Raw genomic sequence first — 19,753 nt, 5'->3', positions numbered from 1 at the left:
AGGTTTGAACCCACTGTGCCACCACGTATACAAGATATTAAGTCAAATTTATCATAACTAAAGCCAATATGAGACAAAGAATTTTGATTTACAGGTCAGAATAATAACATAGTATGTCAAATTTATGAAAACAAATACAAAGTTTGACTTTCTAAATCAACAGTGGCAGTAAATCAAGAATAAAGTCAAACTTTGGCTCAAAATTTAAGATTTTTTGACTTAGCGGTTGGATTTTTCTTTTCTTCACATCACTTCTAACATTTCGATTTACTTTCTCCAGTTTTGGCGGCGAGCTCTTGACCTTCACACTGAGCACAGCTGGACACTTAATACATCTCCTTCCACCCCCAGCTCTTCCCGTTAGAGGTCGCCACAGCAGATCATCACCTGCATCTTCCTTCTACCGATTCACGCAGCATCCCCGGACATTAAAGAACATGACATGAAGAATATCTCCTTTTGGAATAGCTCTTAGATTAGAGGTCTTTATTCCAGTTACAGTTCACAATCTTCAATTTACCTGACACACAGGTAAACCTCCACATCCCCAGTTCATAACTTTATTCCTCGCATCTGTCGGTTACACGATTCCTCCCTCATATCATATTTTTAAACACTCCAGACATACTTATATTTACTGTTTGTACAATATATCATCATTAGATCCATTCATCCGTCCGTCCACCCCGGTCCCACATCCACATGCACGCACATTAAAACACTGTACAGATTTATCGCTGGAGTTCAATGTCTAAAACATTTCATATCCACGAGTCGAGGAAAGACACAGCCGAGTACCGTTTCTTTGTTGTTGTTTTTTTAAGTTCTGACTGCTGCGAGATGATTTGTTCTTAAAGCCAAATGGAGAAAGTGGCATGCAGAGATATATAATACAGAGTTATAACCTCCTTTGTGTTCAGAGGACCCCGGTCCAGTATTTCAGGAAGCAGAAATAAGAAGGAGAGAGAGAATTCAGAGAGAGGTGGAGGGGAAGACAGAGAGAGAGAGCAGATAATGTTCTTTATGACATAAAGCTCCGAAATAAATCATCCCCCCTCCTCCGTCTGCTGCTTCTGGTAGTGGCTAAACGTCTAAAGCCAAGCACAGCAGTTTGGTTTCTTCTGTCGGTTCCCCAGTGTGGTGATACAGGTCATCGGATATACAGTACAGGACATACAGGGTGCACCTCCACCTCCAACCTCCAATACTGACGTCTCCTCTGTAATCGAGGCTCCTGCTGAGGCTCCTTTGGTCTCAGTCAGTCTGTGCAGTAGTCAAGAGGCTTTATTTTGGCCCGTATTTTACGTTTAGGAATCCAGTGTCGGGTCAGGAGGAACGTCGCCTTTGCAGTAAAGTGGCACAAACGCAGCTGCAGGAGAAAACGAGATACTGAAAAGTGCAAAGAGTCTAAAACTTTTTCTTTGTTTTGGTCGCTAGTTTGTTAGAGCTATGTTTTGGTTCACGACATATTTTAACGTGGCGTTGGTCAGGAGGTTGCAAGATTGGAGAAAGCCGGTGAACGCATGTTGGTTTGAGATGAAGAGAAGCTGCACCCCACGCCCCCACACACCCGAGCGGAGCCGAGCCAGGCCGGGCTGTTCTTTTTTCTTTTTTGGCAGGGCCGCGGTGAGTAAAGGAAGAGCTCTGCGTTGGGAGTGAACAAAAATAAAAAGAGGCTCATCCTCCGGCGTGTCTCTTTCTACCTGCCGAATATGTTCTCGTACTCCAGCAGTATTAGCTCCACTATCTGGTTCTGGTAGACCATGTGGACCGCCATGTTCCAGGTCTCCGTTTCAGGCCGCAGCAGCGTGGGGCCGAACACGATGGCCACGCTCTGGGTGGTCATACGGTTTTCCTCGCCGTGGTCGATCACCCTGGAGGAACAAGGAAGACACGGCGATTTTGTGAGTCATAAAATCTGAACAGACTGCTAGCTGACAGCGGAGATGACCCTCGATTTATTTAAAGATCATTATTTACTGTGTTTGGTGCCTGCGGGGCTGTACAGTAATTATCATCTCTGATTAAACATCACTAAAGATGTATAAAGTTTATATGGAGGTCAAATAATTAGCCAATTAACTGATATATCATCAGAAAACAACAGTACTGATGTGAGAATTTGATTTTCTTCAACATCTTTGACTTTTACGTAACAGGTTGAAAAGATATTTATAATTAAGTTTTTTCATTATTTCCTGACATGTTGACAAAACAATCAGGTAATTAAAAAAAAAACAATTAGAATCTAATATCTTTATGTGATAAACATATAGTTTCTTTGTCTCACTTCCTGAGGTGTTTGAAGAGAGCCTGCATGGTGTCGTGGTTGGGCTTGGGCAGCTGTCTGACCAACTCTTTGATGGACTGAACTCGATACTTGTAGTCTGGAATCTCTGCAGAAAACAGAAAACACGGCGTATATATATCAAAGAACAATCTGAGCCACCTCACAGTTACTCTCTTTCCAGAGCATCTCTTGCTGTTTCACTAATGCAGTGCTGGTAAAGTGTCCCTCGACGCTCGTAGTTTATTAGATTGCTATTGGCTTTCACTGCTCCCGGGTTAAGTGGTTTCCTAAGTGAGGTTTGGGGCCCTTAGTGGTCCATGCAAGCTTCCAAAACAATGTAATTTTATTTTGAGGGGGCAAAAGCATTCAAATAAAAAGTTTTACAATTTAATATCTCCCTGCGTTTAGTTTAAATTATTTGAATAAGCACAAAATCAGTAACTATCATCTCTCAATAAAGAGCTCCTGGGTTCTGCAGCAAAATCTTGCTGAGGCTGACAACAAACTTTGTAAGACAAACTACATCCACTTCAGGCTGTGAGTTAATACATGAATGAATGCAGATGTCAGAGCGTAACACGTACTGATGGCGCTGACAAAGTCGTGGAAGAAGGCGTAGGTGAAGAGCGGCTCCGGCAGCTCCCTGAAGTACATCTTCAAAGCTCCGGTGGTCACGTGGATGTCCTCCCACTTCCCGTCGACGAGGTTCACCTTCTCATCTGGACGCGGGCACAAAAAGCTTCCAGTCAACAGACGCTTTGAACAGCTTACGTGACAAGAAACCGACAGGAACTCGAGTGGGAATGACTTCTAAACAACCTTTTACTACTGAAGAGAAGCAGCTCCGGGAAGCAGTCACTTACCGTGATTGACAGCAAAGCGTAGTTTTTGTATGACAGCCAGATTTCCACTGACTCTGTACAGCCCGTCTATACACAGACCTGCAGGGGATCATGAGAGGAAAAACATCAGCTCACTAATATCTGAAAATTACTCTGACGGTTTGTTTTTATTTGCGTCGAGCGCCGGAAGACTTCGGTCAAACCCTTCCCGTGTTATCACGAGGCAATATAAACCTCACCCTTCTTTTATAACACACACGGATCACTTAAAGTGACACGTTCTAACCCACCGTTGTTCTCCACGTGGTCGATGCACGTCCTGACGAAGCTGGGCACCGTGCTGTTCTCCCTGTGACACAAACTCGACAGGCTGCAGCCGAACACTTGATCTGAGGACACAGAAGGGAGAAAAGACGTCACGAAACAGCCCGAAGTCCTCGTTTTTTTGTTGCAGTACGTGCTTTATAAAGGCGCTCAGAGCCTCCCTGTGTCTTATTACTTTCTATTAGACATAAAAGAAAGGAAGGTTTCCTGCCTGTGGGCTTTTAAATGTCACGCAGGCCAAAAACCTTGATGTAGAAAATGTATAAAATGACTAGAATTATAAAACTTTTCCCAGTTAGTCATTATAGAACTATAAAACATGAACTTTTCCTGATTCCTGTGGGCGAAACTGGCTCGCTGGATGATAAATTAAATAAAAATAGGATCGTTTAAGTTGAAGAAACTTTTAATCCAATTTAAATGTAAAAGAAAATGTAGAGATATGAATGAAAAAAGGAATAAAATGGTTGGAACAAATTGATCTGTGGTTACAATAGTACAAATATACACTCTGGTACCTTTGATGTATCCCTTGTCTCTGACAGCCTGCAGGGTCGGCCGGCGGGTCAGGAACTTTTTCAGCTTGTGTCTGGTCTTCTTGTTGTCGGAGCCGTCCATGCTGGTGGAGGTCTTCATGGCTGCGGTGGAGAGATTGGACAGGACATTGTTCGAGCTGATCGCTCGTTTCAACACGCTGATCGACATGACGGCCGCTCCGTGTTTTTGAGGGAGTGAAACTGATAAGCAGTTCTTTTAAAGGGTAAGTCAGGGCGCGGAGCCAAAGAGAAACTTTGCTGTCCAAAGTTTGCTTTCATTTTCTGTGATGTGTAATGTGTTCCTGCTCTCTTGGTTTATTTTCTCAATCATTCAGCTCTTAAATCTCTCACTTTGGATGCTTTATTATCAGTTTTATCCATGTTTTGATGAAGTACTTTAATCGTTAATATGAAAAATGTTTGAATGTTTGTTTGACATCACACAGACCTCGGCCTTTCTTTGAGTCTCTGTTTTCTTTCTCCCTGTCATGTTTCTCTGCACCAGGCGACTCCGGCATGTCCTCTTCAATGGCCTCGTCAGACTCCCAGGCCTAACACACACACACACACACAGACAAACAAATGGGGAAATAAAGCAATGGTTGTAAAAACCTCGACCTGCTGCACCTTTAGACTCTCGGCGCAATGAAACAAATCGTTTTTTTATCTCCTGTGATTACGGGTGAAACTGATTCAGACAAACAGCAGCTGAACTTCCAGAGTTGTTCTTGAAACTATTCTCATTCTTATGCAGTTTTGTTCATGGTGAGTTTAGAGGTTTGAGCTTTTTCATGAATAATTTTACTCTCCAAGTGTTTCAGAGTAACCGTTTGTCCAACATTTCGTCTTCATTATCCTGCAAACAAACCTGACTGATGCATTTAAAGCTGCATATCAAATCTTCATGTTTCCAGACTAACTTTAATACTGCGCAATCTGGCAATTATTCAATCGGGCAAGTTAAAGTTTGGGTGTGTTGTGAGAATCTGGGCTATTTTTTGGGAAGTTTCCACCAACAAAATGTTTGGCCGTCTTCCAATCAAGTGCAGTCACAGGCTAAACTGTGTGTTTTCTCGGCTCTTGGCACTGATTGGTCTGCTTCATGTGAGTCCAATCTGAGGAAAACATTCTGGCACTTGGTGAAAGGTGTCGGTCCTCACGTGGGTGCTGATGGTGTCCTGCAGTGCTCGGTACCATTCGCTGATCACGCCATCGTTTTCTGACTGGATCAGCAGCTCCGTGCCCTGACGAGTCTTCAGCTGCAGCCAGGAGAGAGACAAAATAAATCAGTACCAACAATCATCTATGTAAGGCAGAAGCATCTTTGATATTTAGTCTTTGGGAGTTAAGCTGCTTAAATCATAGAAAGGAGTACGAAGGCGAACCATTATGTCTGAAACTACACCTCTACACCAGCCTATCACACAAAAAAACACAAATGCAAAGTTTGAGTTCTGTCCCCACCTCTATCACGTGTTTCTTGCTGGACTTGTCTTTGGACGCCCACTCCACCGAGCCGCCCCTCAGATCCACGGTGAACTCTGGTTTGGACTGACCGCCTCCAAACTGGACAGAGACAGGAGAAGAATCAAAGGAGGGCAGATCAGCACACGGAGGGCCTGTTTGTATTGTCAGTGCTTAACCATGCAACAAGGTGTGTCAATGAGAATAAACATGACATCTGGATAATAGTCTGGATTTACCTTTCTGGTCATCTCCGCCTACATGCAGCTACAAACTCAAAGTAGTCCTTCCTGTGCGTCATGCACCATGTAATCAGAAAGCATGACACCACCCTACCACACCCCTACAGACCTCCATCTTATGAACACCTGACCTTTACGACGTCTCCATTTCTAAGAAAACAGCTCTCTGATTAAACTCCATCTAAAACCAATCAAGCCAGAGTATTCCCGCTTCATGCCGGTGGCTAATAAACACACAGAGGGGTTGGGGTCAGAGCATGACAGACAGCAGGGAGGTGGCATGCAGACGAGGAGAGAAGAGAAGCACACAAAAGGAAGGAGGAAGCACATACAGAGGAGGCTCTGTCGAGCTCAGAGCAGCCATAGGAGACAGCAGGACGTTTCTTAGCGGACGGCCTCCAGCTACTCAACAGTGACAGGAGAAATTCAGGGAAGGAGCCACTGTGGTAGTATGGCTGCATGGGAGGATGGAGGGGGATGAAGACAGAGAAAGGAAACATGTAGAAGAGAGAAATGTCAACCCCAACTCCCGTCCAGTGACCTGACAAACCGCTGAAAACACACTGGAGGTCCTTGAATGTGAAAGAGCAGCACAGCACAGAGACTCTTCCTCAGCGTCTAGTCAATAAAATATGCCGACATACACACAGGAACTTGCTGTGTTTTTATCAAACAACCTCTTTTTTTTTGCCCCCCCAGGAAAAGGTTGTTGTCACTAACCCAGCTGGTCCCGCCTCCTTGGCCTTTGGCAAATAGCAACGTGGATCCTTGGAGCACAGTCCAGGAGGAAGTCCAGTTCTTCCTGCAACAGACAGTTCATGAACACTGTGAGCACTGACAGTAGATCAGTCCCAGCATTAAGGCTAAGTATCAACACAAAACATATTTTGGATGATGATAGTCCAAATATTTAGGCTGTCAAGCATCAAAATCTTGGACAGGTTCTTAGTCTTGTTTATCTAGAAAGGTTCGACCGGTTTGTGTACAAAATCAACACTGATGTGTGCGAGAACTTCTTATTTAAAAAACATTTTATGTTGAAAACAGAGCTGCATGATATGGTAAAATATTATGATTCCTCATCCATCACAGTTTTCATTATCACTAAAAAAAACTTGATAATATGACATTTGTTGGGGTCTGTTTGGGTGACACATTTTACCTTCATCAGAAAAACTGAAGCTTCTGTGATCTGGATATTGCCCTTTATATTTAAATCATATTGGTATTTCTACTAATTGTGCAGCATCCAGGATGTCTCACCTCCTGACAGAAAATGTGAAAATACTTTTTTTTATTAAACAATGTTGGCCTAACACTTAGTTGCTAGATGTTTTTCTTTTTTTTGGGATTATGGGGACAGACCTAAACAAATATATATATTTCTTTTAAGTCATGCTTGTAGAGTTGCGTTGTAAACAAACAAAGGTTATGTTTACATGTCGCCCTGAGTCCTCACAAATATATTCAATGTATTTTGCTTCCACATGAAACGTTTGCAAAGTACTGTTCATATCTATGTCGACGATACTGCACTCTACTTCTTCTACCTTGAAGTGAAGTGAAGGATTGTAAAGTGTCCGATGAATAATACATCCAAAAAATGCAAACTGAACTGGTTCCACTTCTAAAATATTGCTCCATAGCACTGCAGAGAACTAAATCTTCACAGGGAATCTTTAAAACCAACTTTCGCTCCAGTTCCTGCCAAACACTCGGCGCTACTCACCGCACTTTCTTGCCGTGCTCAGTGATCTTTGTCACGTTCAGCACGCCGCACTTTTCAGATGGCTGGAGAGACAGAAAAGAAAAGCATTAGAGCACACTTTAAAGATGCAGGTTACACACTCATCAATCACTTAAACTATGATTAACAACCACAGCAGAATGACGAGAGAGAGAGAAAGCTGCTGAATATTGTGTCACTTCATTATTAAAAACACCGCCACCACTCACAAAACACCCCGCCACCGGAACAAAAACAGCTTTCAGACGATTGTCATCATTCCCACTCAAGACAGACGAGTGACTAAGCACTAGAAAGTGACATCAGATTAAGATAAATTCAATCTAAATACTAGAACTACTTGTGCTGCATTCAGTCAGAGATTTTTTTGGGGGGCAAAACAGACGATCAACGCACCCGGGAACAAACAATTTATCCAAACGTTTCTTGACAAATCCAAGCAAATCCTTGGGTAATGTTACCCATCAGCACTGCTGATTAACAGGGATTCTACACAGGCTCAACTTCAAATTTGTTCTTTTTTTTCCGCAGCTATATAAAGCTTTGTTTTGTCTTTCAAATATCAGAGCCGACGCCACATTTTCCACATCTGTGTAGAAACCCTGCAATAAGCGGCAACGTGTGTTTTTTTTCCTGCACAACCTGGGATGCAGGACGGAGCCTGCCGGGTGGTTGTGAGCATGCGTGGTAAAAAGGGGTGAGTACTAACAGAGGTGGGGGGCTTGGGAGACGAAGGGCAGGAGTCAGAGTCAGGAGTGGTGGGCTTTGGGCCCAGAGGAGCGTCCTAGTGAGGAGACAAGGATGGGAAAGAATGAACAAACAAACTGTGACATGGACTAACAACAAAAAAAGGGTTAATGAGAAGATGATGAGAGGTTAAGAAGACACAGGCAGATGAACGAGTGTGATGGGAATTAGCGGTGAGATTAATGCTGCAGAGTGTGTCGAGTACCTGCGTGACATCCGGGAGGCACAGATGGATTGTTAATTAGATGTGGAGGCAGGTATTTATCATAACGCTCATGCTGCTACCTCAAACTACTCCATCTTTTTTTAGGATAAATCATTTCAGCATCATCGTGGCCAAACCCTTAAATATAGGAGTTCATGATTAAACGTTCAGTTTCTCGTTGGAATGATTCAAGGCTCAATCAACTGATGAGGATGTAATCACTACTCCCTGCTGCGTGATTTGTGACATGCAAGCTGATTTGTGTGCTCAGATTAAAAACAAAAAGGACAAGGCGCTGAGTGGTCGCTCCAACAGGTTACTGACTTGGTGTTTGTACGGGTGTGGGCGGGCAGAGCCTGCGCGGAAACGCCTGGTTTTTAACAGCCGCTGCAAAGCAACCAGTCTACAAATGAGACTCTGGACTCACCAGCGAACACGTCACATCACAGCTCGTACACAGGTGAAATGAGAATCATTCAAATTTACTTTTTCTGTGGAAGATTTTTTTTTGCTTGTTGTGAAATTAAGTATCTAACAGTGGAGCTCGTCTTAAGTCTGTTGTTTGCAGACTTGGCTGTCAGACCTTGTCGTTGGGGTCTTGGACGTAGGCGCTGTGTCTCCACTTGGTCAGGACGATGGGCTCCACGTGTTTCCTGTCCAGACTGCGACTCTTTGGAGCGTCTCCAGACGGCTGAGGGGGGGAGTGGTTGAACTGGGAGAGAGCGAACGGGGAAATATACCGTATGAATATACTTTTAACTCTGCCTAATGCAAATACACACACATAAGTGCTGTTATAACTGAATATGTTACTCAGTAATCACCATAAAGACCAGCAGCCTCATTTAAATAAATCAGTACATACAAAGTCATGCCACATATTTACACGTCACACGACAGTATCTCTACAAAACATTTTAGTCCTAAAAACTAAGTTAATTATGACTAATTAACTTTATTTTGATTTTTACTCCCAGGTTTATGACTAAACATGAGAATGTTTTTTTCAGCCTTACTGATGTTTCATCACATTATTTTCGGGGCGTGGACGTTCACCTTTTAGTAGCGGCCATTTGAAGCTGTACACATGCAGGACAGCATCGGTTTGTGAAACTGTAAGTAACGCAACACACTCTTACCTTTGGCAACTCCCATTCTGACCTTGAACCATCTGCACTGTAGTAATACGGCCTGCCCTGCTCGTCAATGTGTTTTAACCACTGGCGGCGCACACACGGACAACAGGAGAAACACAAGACTCATTAGTGCGAGTCCTGACATGACTAAAGTATGTGAGGCGTAACATTAAACTTCATTTTTTTAGCCTTTTTTTCATATCAAAGTAGTGACTCTTACATCTTTTCTTTAAATCTGCACAATAAATCTTTATTTTGGACTTCTGTGGCACATTTTCAGTGATAATCTTGCATAATCATGCATCATCAATCGTTCTGTTACAACTCTGCCAGATCAATGTGAAGGAAATTTCCCATAAATCACCCCAAAGTCCTGCATGCATTCCCAGAAACCACCACAATAAAGAGAGATCAGCCCCCATGCAGCCGGTACCTTCTCATTAGTATAGTCGCTGACATACAGCGTGTGTCCGTACTCGTCCATCTCCTCCGACCAGCCACGTGGCGGCGAGCCATACTGACTGTCTGACTGGCTAGAGTACGCGCTGAAGCAGGTGTCCTCCGACGACAGAGGCTGGAGTCGACCGATGGAGAGCGAGAGGAAGGGAAGGAAAGACGGCGAGAGCGAGAGAGGAGTGGTCTGCGATTGGAAAAAAAAGAGAGAGAGGAGAAAAGAGAGGGAATCTTTTTTTCACCGTGGAGTTACAGAGGAGAGGAGACAGTCATGCACCCACAGCCAGTAAATCAACAGAAAACAACACCACTTTGATACAGTAAAGACAACCAGAAGACCCAAGAGAGAGCTAAAAATCACTGAAGTTCATGCTTGATTTTGGACAGTGTGACAGTGACTGATTTCTGCCTGTAGGTGGCAGTGTTATACAGCCTTTGAATAAAACAGGATGACTCAAAGTGTGTGTGTGTGTGTGGGAGCTGGTCATAAAAGGACATGTAGTTATTCGTCACTCATCAAATAAGGCTGCGTGTTTTTAAATCAGTTCATCCGTTCAGGCTGTGTGATCAAACTTCATGTCAGAAGTCTGAGTTTCTCCACTCGTCAGAGACGAAAGGACAACGTTGCGCTGCGTTGTTAATAACCAGACAGTCGCGAATATGTGATGAAGTGCTGGCATGCTGCGTTTTGTTTTCTATTTAATTTCCGACTCTGACTTTAAGTTTGAGCTTGGGGTCAGTTCACCATTCGGATAAACCGAAGATGTTTTTGTCGTAAACTTTGTATCAGACGGTCGGACAGGAGGGGAGACGTGTCAGGTGAAATGTTTGCACTCATGAAGAGGTGGTGAACTTCATCGCAGATGGTAGTGTACCTCTTTGTTACCTGTAAAGACTTCTTTAATTTCTGTAGCATTCCTTCTTTTTCCATCGACTACCTGTGGCATTATTGACAGCCTTCCCTCTCAGCTTTACGGGCCTCTGCTGTTAAAAGGTTTGATCTGAATTCTCTCAGGTTTTATGTGAGAAAAATGTTCAGTAGAAACCAAGAAAATATTTTGTTTCACTCCTGTTTTACTTGTTCTCGCTGTGTCACTCATGAATAATTTTCAGATTTGACAAATTGGAGGCTTGCTGACAATCCAGACAGCCAACTCAGACTGAGTTACTGAATTATTTGTCAAAGACTGACTTAACTACCATCCAGCGCTTAGTCCTTAATTTTCGGACTCCTGAGTTGTCACTGGAAGTTCTTCATGAAGCTGTATGTATTCTGTCCATACCTCAGAGCTCTCTCCTGCGCTGTGGTTGTCTCCTCTGGAGCTCCCAGAGCTGGCGTCCTTGGCTCGGGGCGGCTTCCATGTCCTCTCCTGGGTGGAGCGGTTGTAGTAGAAGTGCCTGCCGTTCTGGTCCTTGAACGTCTCCCAGTCGCCCAGCACGTGGATGGGGGAGCCGGAGGGATAAGGGGGCAAGTTGTTCTGGGTGATCTTCAGCTCCTGGAGGTTGGTGTAGACGGGGGACTCGGAGCGGCCCGGGCCTGACGAGGACACCGTCTGATGGGGAGAAAGAAAAAGAGAGAGAGGTGGAAGTGTGAGTGGATTTGATGCCATGATGTATCAACAGCGGCACCTGCAACATGACGGACACTTTAAACACCGTTAATGCCACGTTCCCGCTAAACTCCGAGTGGAGTCGGTCTTTGCAGTGTTTGTGCTGAACACAGCGTGGCATTTGAGCAGAAAGGAAATGGCTGAAATGTCAAAAAAAAAAAAAACTGTACTTCAAGCTGACAAGAGCCTTTCTTGGCAATAAAAGAGCTGAGCAGCTGAATGAACTCAGAGGAGGAGGAGGAGGAGGAGGAGGAGGAGGACAGGGGAAGGAAGTGCTGCAGTTATATAACTGAGAGTGACAAGGACCCATGTCAGGTAGAAATGAGGAAGTAAAACTGACTATCAAGATGCATCCTCAGAGGACAGTTTGTCCGAGCTCATCCTCGCAGCAGAGAACACAGAGGACTGATGAAATCTGTCCTAAAGAAAAGAAACTGAAAGATAAAAGAGAAACTACTCGTGGCCTAATTATTCCATTTGAATTGTGGGGTATTAAAACAGCAGCTATGTAGAAACCTAACAAGCATCATCAACATCACATTGAGTTTTTGTTCTAGTGATTAAATGATTGGTCTATACAAATCAGATAACAGCTCCAGGTGACGTCTTCAAATTGTCTTTGTGTTCGACTTACAGTCCAAAGCCCAAAAATATTCATTAGATTTATTAAGTACAACAAGATAAGGCAATAAATCGTAAAAATTTGAGAAGCTGGAAGCATCAAATGTCGTTCAAGCTTGAAAAATGTAAACAACGCAATAAAAAAACCATCATCCCTGAAGCAAACGGATCGCAATACTTTTAGTAACCAACAAATCCACCGCGAAGCAGCGAGTAGTTTGGCAAGTGAAGTTTCTCTGTTGAAATCAGGGCGGTAACGCTGTACCTGCAATTCGATTGCTAAATGCTCTGCAGCCTTTCCCTTAAACCACTGTCACTCTTGGTGCATGTTTTATCTGCTTTTATTTGGTTTTTATTCTTTTGATCTCGTCCTTTTTGTAGTTTATGAATCATTTATTTATAGACCTTTCCACACGTAGCTCCCTCGTATCATTTATCTGGATGTTTCGTGTCTGTGTAAAGCAGGATTAATAAATCTTAGTGAATTTGAATCATCTGTAATGATGACTAAACAAAACCTTTCCAAAATGAACAACTTTAATGTAGTTCACTATCTAACCACCATCTTCCTCGTCCCTTTTTAAACTAATAGCACCTTCATTTGTTCTTCCTCAGACTCAGCCAGTATCCGTGTTTACTGTCTGCACAGACTACTTCTCCTACCACTTGTGATGGTCACAAGGAAAAGTATGAAGAACGTTTCAGGTCCTGTTTTAATTACGTGGTAAAGCAGGTCTCTTGTTAGAGCGAGATGCAGCAGCAGAAATGTTCCTGTTGAACAGGACGGGAAACCTGAACAACCACAAATGTTTTTATGCCGCTGAGAAGGGAGAGTTTTCGTGACTGCAACTGTCACCCTGACAGGTGATGAAATATGATTTAAAAACAATCAGCTGACTGTGGGTATGAATTAACCCGCTGACAAGTGAACAACAAAGTTAGTCCCCGCCTCCGACCGAACTACAACATTTCCACGGCTGTAGTACAGTCAGCATGTCGACTCAGATGACAGAGCATCTTTCTTCAAAACCCCTGACGCACGACTGATCCAGTCAATGGGCTGCTTGTCATGATTATTTCATGCTGGCATTACAAAGAAGCTGCCTGGCTGCAGAGCGACAGGGCACAGAGAGACAGAGAGAGAGAGACAGAGAGAGAGAGAGGGAGTCATAAATAATGCCAGCGCCCCGAGGCCGCCTAACACTGGCTCTGTGATGTTTTTATTGCACGGGGATCAATAGGGGATGAAATATGCAGGAGTCGAGCAAACAGCTGGAGGTAACCACGAAAATCGAATATTCAGCGGGCTGGAAGAAGCTGCTGTTCGACAGCACGATATAATAAAAAGGTGGACAGTGCATGCATTATACATTATATATCATTTACTGCATGTTTTTGAAGACGTGAGAAGTCAGAAAAAACTCTTTGCAAGGTCCACCTTCTTCCATTAACCAAAGCACTAGATTTTCAAAATAAAAGAATACTCTGAAGCAAAGTGCAGCTTAGAAGTTAATGCTGAAGTGTTAAAAATGTATAAAATATTACCTCAGGTGGTGAGCAACTAGTAAACACATCGTCGTCTTCATTTGCAGAGATCACTCGTAAAATACTTCTCCTCAGACGGATCATTGCCATTGTCCCCCGCTCAATGTTTGGAGTTTGAGTTACAGCACGCTGCGCTCAGTGTGGCGACAGTTCAGTGGTCTTCCTGTATAACGCTGCGTGAACATGTGATTTAGACCATGGATCCGTCAAAGGGGAAGTCCTGGCAGTCAATCGACCGTTAAAAAAGCCAGTGAGTGAGTATACCACTTGTGTCAACCCACGAAAACCACATTTTCCTCCCGTAGCTGTGCTGAAAATAAACATTGCTGGAGTGGTGAGAAACCTCCACAAGCTGACCACAAAAATGTCTTAAGAGGTGGTTTTCACCCAGCACGGGAAAACATTTCTACCTGTTTACCTGATGGCATATGTGCTCGAATTTTCCAGCCCTTATCAAACCTGTGCAGGACTCGAGATGATCTGTTATCGGTGTTTACTCGTGCCTGCTCAGACCTCACATCAACCTGCCTCCTTTCACTCGGCAAACCTATTTCATTCAAGGTGAAGACGGCACAGAAATAAGGTTTAAGGAGGATTTTTAAGTGTGGATTCAGCTGGGTGCAACTCAATATAAGGAAAATAGTTCGGATATTGTATGTCTTATATCCTCAAATGGCAACTTTGGCAGCAATTTCAAGTAGCAGCCTCGTGTCAGACTGGTTTTAAAAGGTCAAAAGGTTGCGATGCGTTCTCGGTATAAGATTCAAGGTGTATAAAACCCGTTCCACACAGTCAGGTCTTCCAACGACGGCAGCAAATACGGGCTATGTCGAATAACAGCACTCGTTATGTAACTAAAGTCTGCGCCGCCAGGTTGTGCTCGTTAAAAATGCACGAGGCGTCTCTGGACTCCATTATAGCAGCGGTACGTTGCCGAGCAGCTGGTGCTGGACATCTGGTGTGAACAGACTGACCAGTTAATCAATACTGCGCTCTCAAACCGGCGAACCACGGTGGGACATTAAAAGGTTGACCTCTTACATCGAGGGAGCTGCTCTCTCTCAGAGTACACTGTGCTTCAGCAGAGGTTGCCAGGTGTACAAGTGTTAGCATGTACTAAAGAGCTGCTGAGCGGTGGGAGTTGCTTTATGTTCTCAAGTGTGAAGATCTGCTGCTCTCCCTTTGACTTCTGGGTTTTTAGGAATGCACAAGATGGATTTCTATTTCAGACGATGATAATCAATGACCAGCTTCCCACGGCTCGTACGGAAAAAGATTTTTTGTATTTCACAAAGAAAATCATAACCTCTGGTTCATACACACCTGAGTGTAAGAAAGGCTGATTTAACCTTCCATAGCTCCGACATGACCAAATCTAACCGACGTCACGGCTGTTTGAAATGTTCAGTACGTGAAAATAACTTCACAAACTTCCATAGAACATAAATAAAATGATTATATCAGACTGGAACGATATATTTATCTCCCGATTAGATGCGATCACAACACTTGGATGCAGATTATAGTTACAGTTCTTATTCTGCAAGTATTGTGACTCGGTGTTAGGATTTATTATATATTTTTTTGCCTTTTTAACACTTAGACCATGCGAAAAAGTTGAATCATGAACTAATATCCACAGTTTTATTTCAGTAGCATCACTGCTGTACTACAAAAAAACGAAACTCTTACATTTAGTTGCTCCTGCTCATCGAGCTAGTCCTTGAAGAATAATGAACATACAATATAAAACAGAAACATTAATTATTATTGTATTTTTGAACCTATTTGGTTTCTATATTTGAGTTTTGATGCTGCCGTAGCTGGTCAGATAAAAACGACTCATATATATTTGGCTGAATCGACTTCTTCCCGACTCTATAATTATTACTGAGCGATAATTTATAAGCTATAATTAATTACGGGAATAACACATATTAATAGAAGTTTCCAATTAGCAGCTGATCATTTATCAGCCCAGATAAATCTCATGTATTCCTACAAATAATCAAGAAACCCAGCTGATCTGATCGACCAATAAGCCTCGATCACACCGGAGGTCGACACCTCGTCCGCAGTGAGCAGCACAGAGCGAGCGAGAGGGCACGCTGCACTGCAGCAGCCAATCAACACTCCTGATTTCCTATTTTAAGTCCAGAGCAGAAGTTAACGGGGAGAGAAGAGGAGGAGGAGGGAGAGTGACGCTGCCAGTTTCAGATAGGAAACCTGCATAGTCTTATCTGTGCCGCCTGCAGCTCGGCGGCGGAATAATAATCAACTGGTCCAGTGTTCTTCAGCCGGAGATAAAGCGCATCAAAGACAGAGAAGGCCGAGCGGTCTGCTTCAGGCGCTGAATGCATCCCAGCTAATATTAGACGGAAATGGCTGCATGCTTTGGCAACACATTGTTTATATTTAGAGTAGTGTGGTGTGAGATTCAGCACGCCGTGTTCACTTCATGAGTCGTCGTCCTGATTCACATAAAGTCTGGGGGTCATTCTGAAACTGCTGGCTTGCTTTTTAGAAACAAACGGCAGGTGAAGCCCGCCGGGCCGGGTCCTTTCAGTGTTTGTTTCAGTCGTGGTTTCGTGGTTCTTTCGGTGGTGATCATGTGGTTCAACTTCTTGTCTTTGAGATTTCTTATTTTGTCTGACTGTGAGTTACAGCTCAGAGAGACGGAGAAGCAGCAAACCTCTCTGTGCTGGAGTTTTTGGATTAAACTAAACAGCTTCTGTGGCTGTGAAGTGAAGCTGACACGGTAAAGTGCCAAAAAACTGCAGTTCCTCTTGTCGTCCACTTGAGGCTGGCTCCAGAAGTGAGTCAGTCTCCATAAGTCCCCATGTTTCACAGCAGAAATAAACATGTTTACAGCCTGGTACAAAAAACAGTTTTGGTCTCTGTAGCTAATTTCCCCGTTCATGACAACTGTACTGAGGGTGAATTTATATACAACTCACCTGTTCACATTATATTAAGGCTTAAAGTTATGCAGGATTAAGAGCGTGGACGCTTTGATTGACACATCTTGGACCACTTTTAGATGTTGGCGGCCAAATCCACCACGTTGAGCTTCACAACGGCTCTTTAGAAACCTGTGGGTGACGCCATGGATACGTTATTTTATACTGTTTATGGTATCATCATATTAGTGACAGTGCTGAAAGAAGTATCCAGATCTTTTACTTTAGTAACAGTACTTATACCACACTGTGAAAATACTCTAGTACAAGTACAAGTTCACTCCAAATCTGAAAGAGGACGACAGCTTTCTCTGTTTTTAAACGTCAGGGAGGTCACGACTGACCCAGGGTGCAGGCGTCAGTGTCCTTTAGGTGGCAGCCTGACAACAAAGTGTGGGAAATCTGAAAAGGGATAGGCCAATCATGGAGGAGGAGGAGGAGGAGGAGGAGCGCCACATGTTTACCTCCTCTCTCCTCCCCTTTTCTGTTTGACACAGATGAACCTGTTCTGCTGCATACCTGAGCCGGACCATAAAAAACACAAAACATACACACTTATTAACACACACACTTATAAACACACACACACACATGCAGTCTGATGCCAACCTATAAGCGTGTGTGTGTTAGACAAATACCCTACATGCATGTTCGTACACGAACAAACATGCCAACAAAAACAAACAGAGAGAATATCTGCCCTCTCTCTACTTCCTCCTTCGGTCAGGTTTTAGTCTCACCGGGGCAAAGTGCCTCTGCAGGGCAGTTTCTCTCAGTCACACAGTGTGTGTGTGTGTGTGTGTGTGTGTGTGTGTGTGTTACCAGGGGGCTCCCAGATGACATAAATTGCGTAACATGAGTAGGAAATGTTTTGTAATATTTTTTCCTCTTTGGCAACTCCTCAAAATGTAGCTGACATTCAGAGTTTTTCCTTCCGTATAGTCAGTCACTTTCTGATTTGTGTCCAAAATTTGATCCAGTCTAGTGTAAATACACCTTATACATCATAATCTGTCTGCTACAGACAGCTCCAATCATTTTAACACAGTGTATAAGAAGAAACACCCCAGAAGAAATGCAGTGAAAGTAACTTTTAAGCTGATTTGATGTGATTTTTGTTCACTTGTGTCGATATTTCTATATATTTGTGAGGGAAGTGGTTACAGGTGTCGTAGTGCTACGTGCTACATGAATTTCTAGGCGTGGAGATGTGACAGAGCCTGATTGAAACTGGAAGAAAGGTTGTCTGTGAGAGGAGTTGTGTACATGGAAAATGGCCAGGCTGTCTTGCCAGATCAGATTACATCACAAATACTATAACACAGTCGAAAAAGCATCCAATTTACAAGCTGTGTGATTGTTATTATGATTAATGTCCAGATCTGTATCTGCTGTTTTTAATTTAAGTGTATCTCCTATAAATACGTCAAAGATTTAATTAATTCTACAAACAGACAAAAACAAAAGTATCCCCCATGAAAACAGCCCGACGTCTCCTTCGGTCCGGTCTGAGGTAATCTCACGAAGTCTGACTGGAATGAATAAGAAAGTCAAACTGCAGGCCTCGAAACGCTGGCACCACCCATTACACAACTGCACAGCAGTTGCATTTTGACAGGAGACAATGCAATGCAGGGAAAACACAGAGGGGTGAGTCTGAGCTCCGAGCAGGAAGCAGCCAGGCTGCACGGGCTGGACACGTCACAGGCAGCTACGTTCATTTTTAAATAAGGAATCATGAAACAGTAACTATCAGCTCAGCCTCACACACGTTACACTTCCACGTGTCTATAAGAAAGATGAAAGCTCCACAAATGTTAGATACAACTGATTTACGGTGACAGCTAACGATTATCTTCATTACTGATTAATCTGACGAGCATTTCTTTAAGTTATGGATTAGTTGTTTGGTCCATAAAGCCAAAGGTGACGTCCTCAAATGTCTTATTTTGTCCACAACCACAGACATATTCAGGTTACTGTCACACAGGAATCAAAAATATTCACATGTGAGTAGCTGAAAGCAGAAAATTTGGATAGTTTTTCTTTAAAAAAATTACTAAATGATTAACGGTTATCAAAATAGTTGGCGACTACTTCAGTAGCAGACAACCGATTGATTAATCAGCTAATCTTTAGAGCTCTAGAGCTGGATTAGTTCCATAAAACTTAAACATTACACAACATGTAGCTATTATAGATGTAACATTTGCAACAAGTAGCCAAATTAATATATATGATTTAATGTATTTTAAAAGATTTTCATTATCGATTAATCTACTATGAAATCATCATTTAATCTCAGATCATTTCTGAAACAATAAAACTCAACAAGTCTTCTGAGAACAGGAGCTGCCTGATAGATTATTAAAGTTTCTCCAAAGGACCAAAGTCCATAATATCAGATGCACCAGCTCTCCTGTGCTCTATACTGAATATTAAGATAGTTTATCCTAATAAACAAAAAGCACATTTTGATAAAAAAGGAGGAACAGAGTCAGAGATCGGAGAGAAGAGATGCACGCTGCCCTCTTTTACATAATCCCGTCTGACTGTAGCATCGCTGAAGTCAAGTCAGAAGAAGCAGGTCCGCAGAGGAAACCTCGGTCTCGTTCTGAATCTGACTCTGATCTGCTCGTGTAGCGACACGAGCTGCTGCAAATGGGTCAAATGTAAGAAAACAGCAGGAGGGAGAGAAAGTGAAGGAAGTGAAGGAAGAGGAGGCAGAGAAGCTGCTTCAGGGCGATCCGTCTCATGTCGCATCGTTTTGACTGATTAGTGTTCACACTGCCCGAATGTCGGAGGAAATTAACTGTTCCAGGTGTGTGTGTGTGTGTGTGTGTGTGTGTGTGTCCATATGCTTGCGTGTCTGGGACAGCAGCTGTCTGAATGCTGCTCTGCTCTCTCTCCACAGGAAACGACATCTATTCCCAGCAGGTCGGGACATGATGCCTGAACCCACAGTCACACTTTCTGCAGCCAGCGTGACTCACGGTGATACACGCTTTTTCAATAAAAACTCTGTCTGAGT

General features: G+C 43.2%; 1 protein-coding gene across 7 annotated transcripts in view; it reads right to left on the bottom strand.

Moving 5' to 3' along the window:
• Positions 1–457: 457 nt before the first annotated feature.
• LOC104932573 (rho GTPase-activating protein 12) overlaps positions 458–19,753 on the bottom strand; it is a 49,252-nt gene continuing 29,956 nt past the window's right edge. The window contains exons 3-19 of one of the 7 annotated variants that reach the window (XM_010747835.3): positions 11,270–11,539; positions 9,967–10,173; positions 9,537–9,617; positions 8,981–9,109; positions 8,722–8,784; positions 8,155–8,229; positions 7,428–7,489; positions 6,419–6,500; positions 5,457–5,558; positions 5,153–5,251; positions 4,441–4,543; positions 3,975–4,094; positions 3,423–3,521; positions 3,154–3,231; positions 2,875–3,009; positions 2,291–2,396; positions 458–1,874 (exon numbers count right to left, since the gene is read on the bottom strand). In XM_010747835.3, coding sequence (XP_010746137.3) covers positions 1,700–1,874; positions 2,291–2,396; positions 2,875–3,009; positions 3,154–3,231; positions 3,423–3,521; positions 3,975–4,094; positions 4,441–4,543; positions 5,153–5,251; positions 5,457–5,558; positions 6,419–6,500; positions 7,428–7,489; positions 8,155–8,229; positions 8,722–8,784; positions 8,981–9,109; positions 9,537–9,617; positions 9,967–10,173; positions 11,270–11,539 — 1,986 coding nt within the window. In that variant the 3' untranslated portion in view covers positions 458–1,699. The remainder of the gene's footprint in view (positions 1,875–2,290; positions 2,397–2,874; positions 3,010–3,153; positions 3,232–3,422; positions 3,522–3,974; positions 4,095–4,440; positions 4,544–5,152; positions 5,252–5,456; positions 5,559–6,418; positions 6,501–7,427; positions 7,490–8,154; positions 8,230–8,721; positions 8,785–8,980; positions 9,110–9,536; positions 9,618–9,966; positions 10,174–11,269; positions 11,540–19,753) is intronic. The other 6 variants (XM_019264901.2, XM_010747836.3, XM_010747839.3 and 3 more) reach the window with 6 other exon arrangements.

Source organism: Larimichthys crocea, chromosome II (assembly GCF_000972845.2).
Source record: "Larimichthys crocea isolate SSNF chromosome II, L_crocea_2.0, whole genome shotgun sequence".
NCBI classification, from domain to species: Eukaryota; Metazoa; Chordata; class Actinopteri; family Sciaenidae; genus Larimichthys; species Larimichthys crocea.
This window is presented reverse-complemented; position numbering and strand designations above follow the sequence as displayed.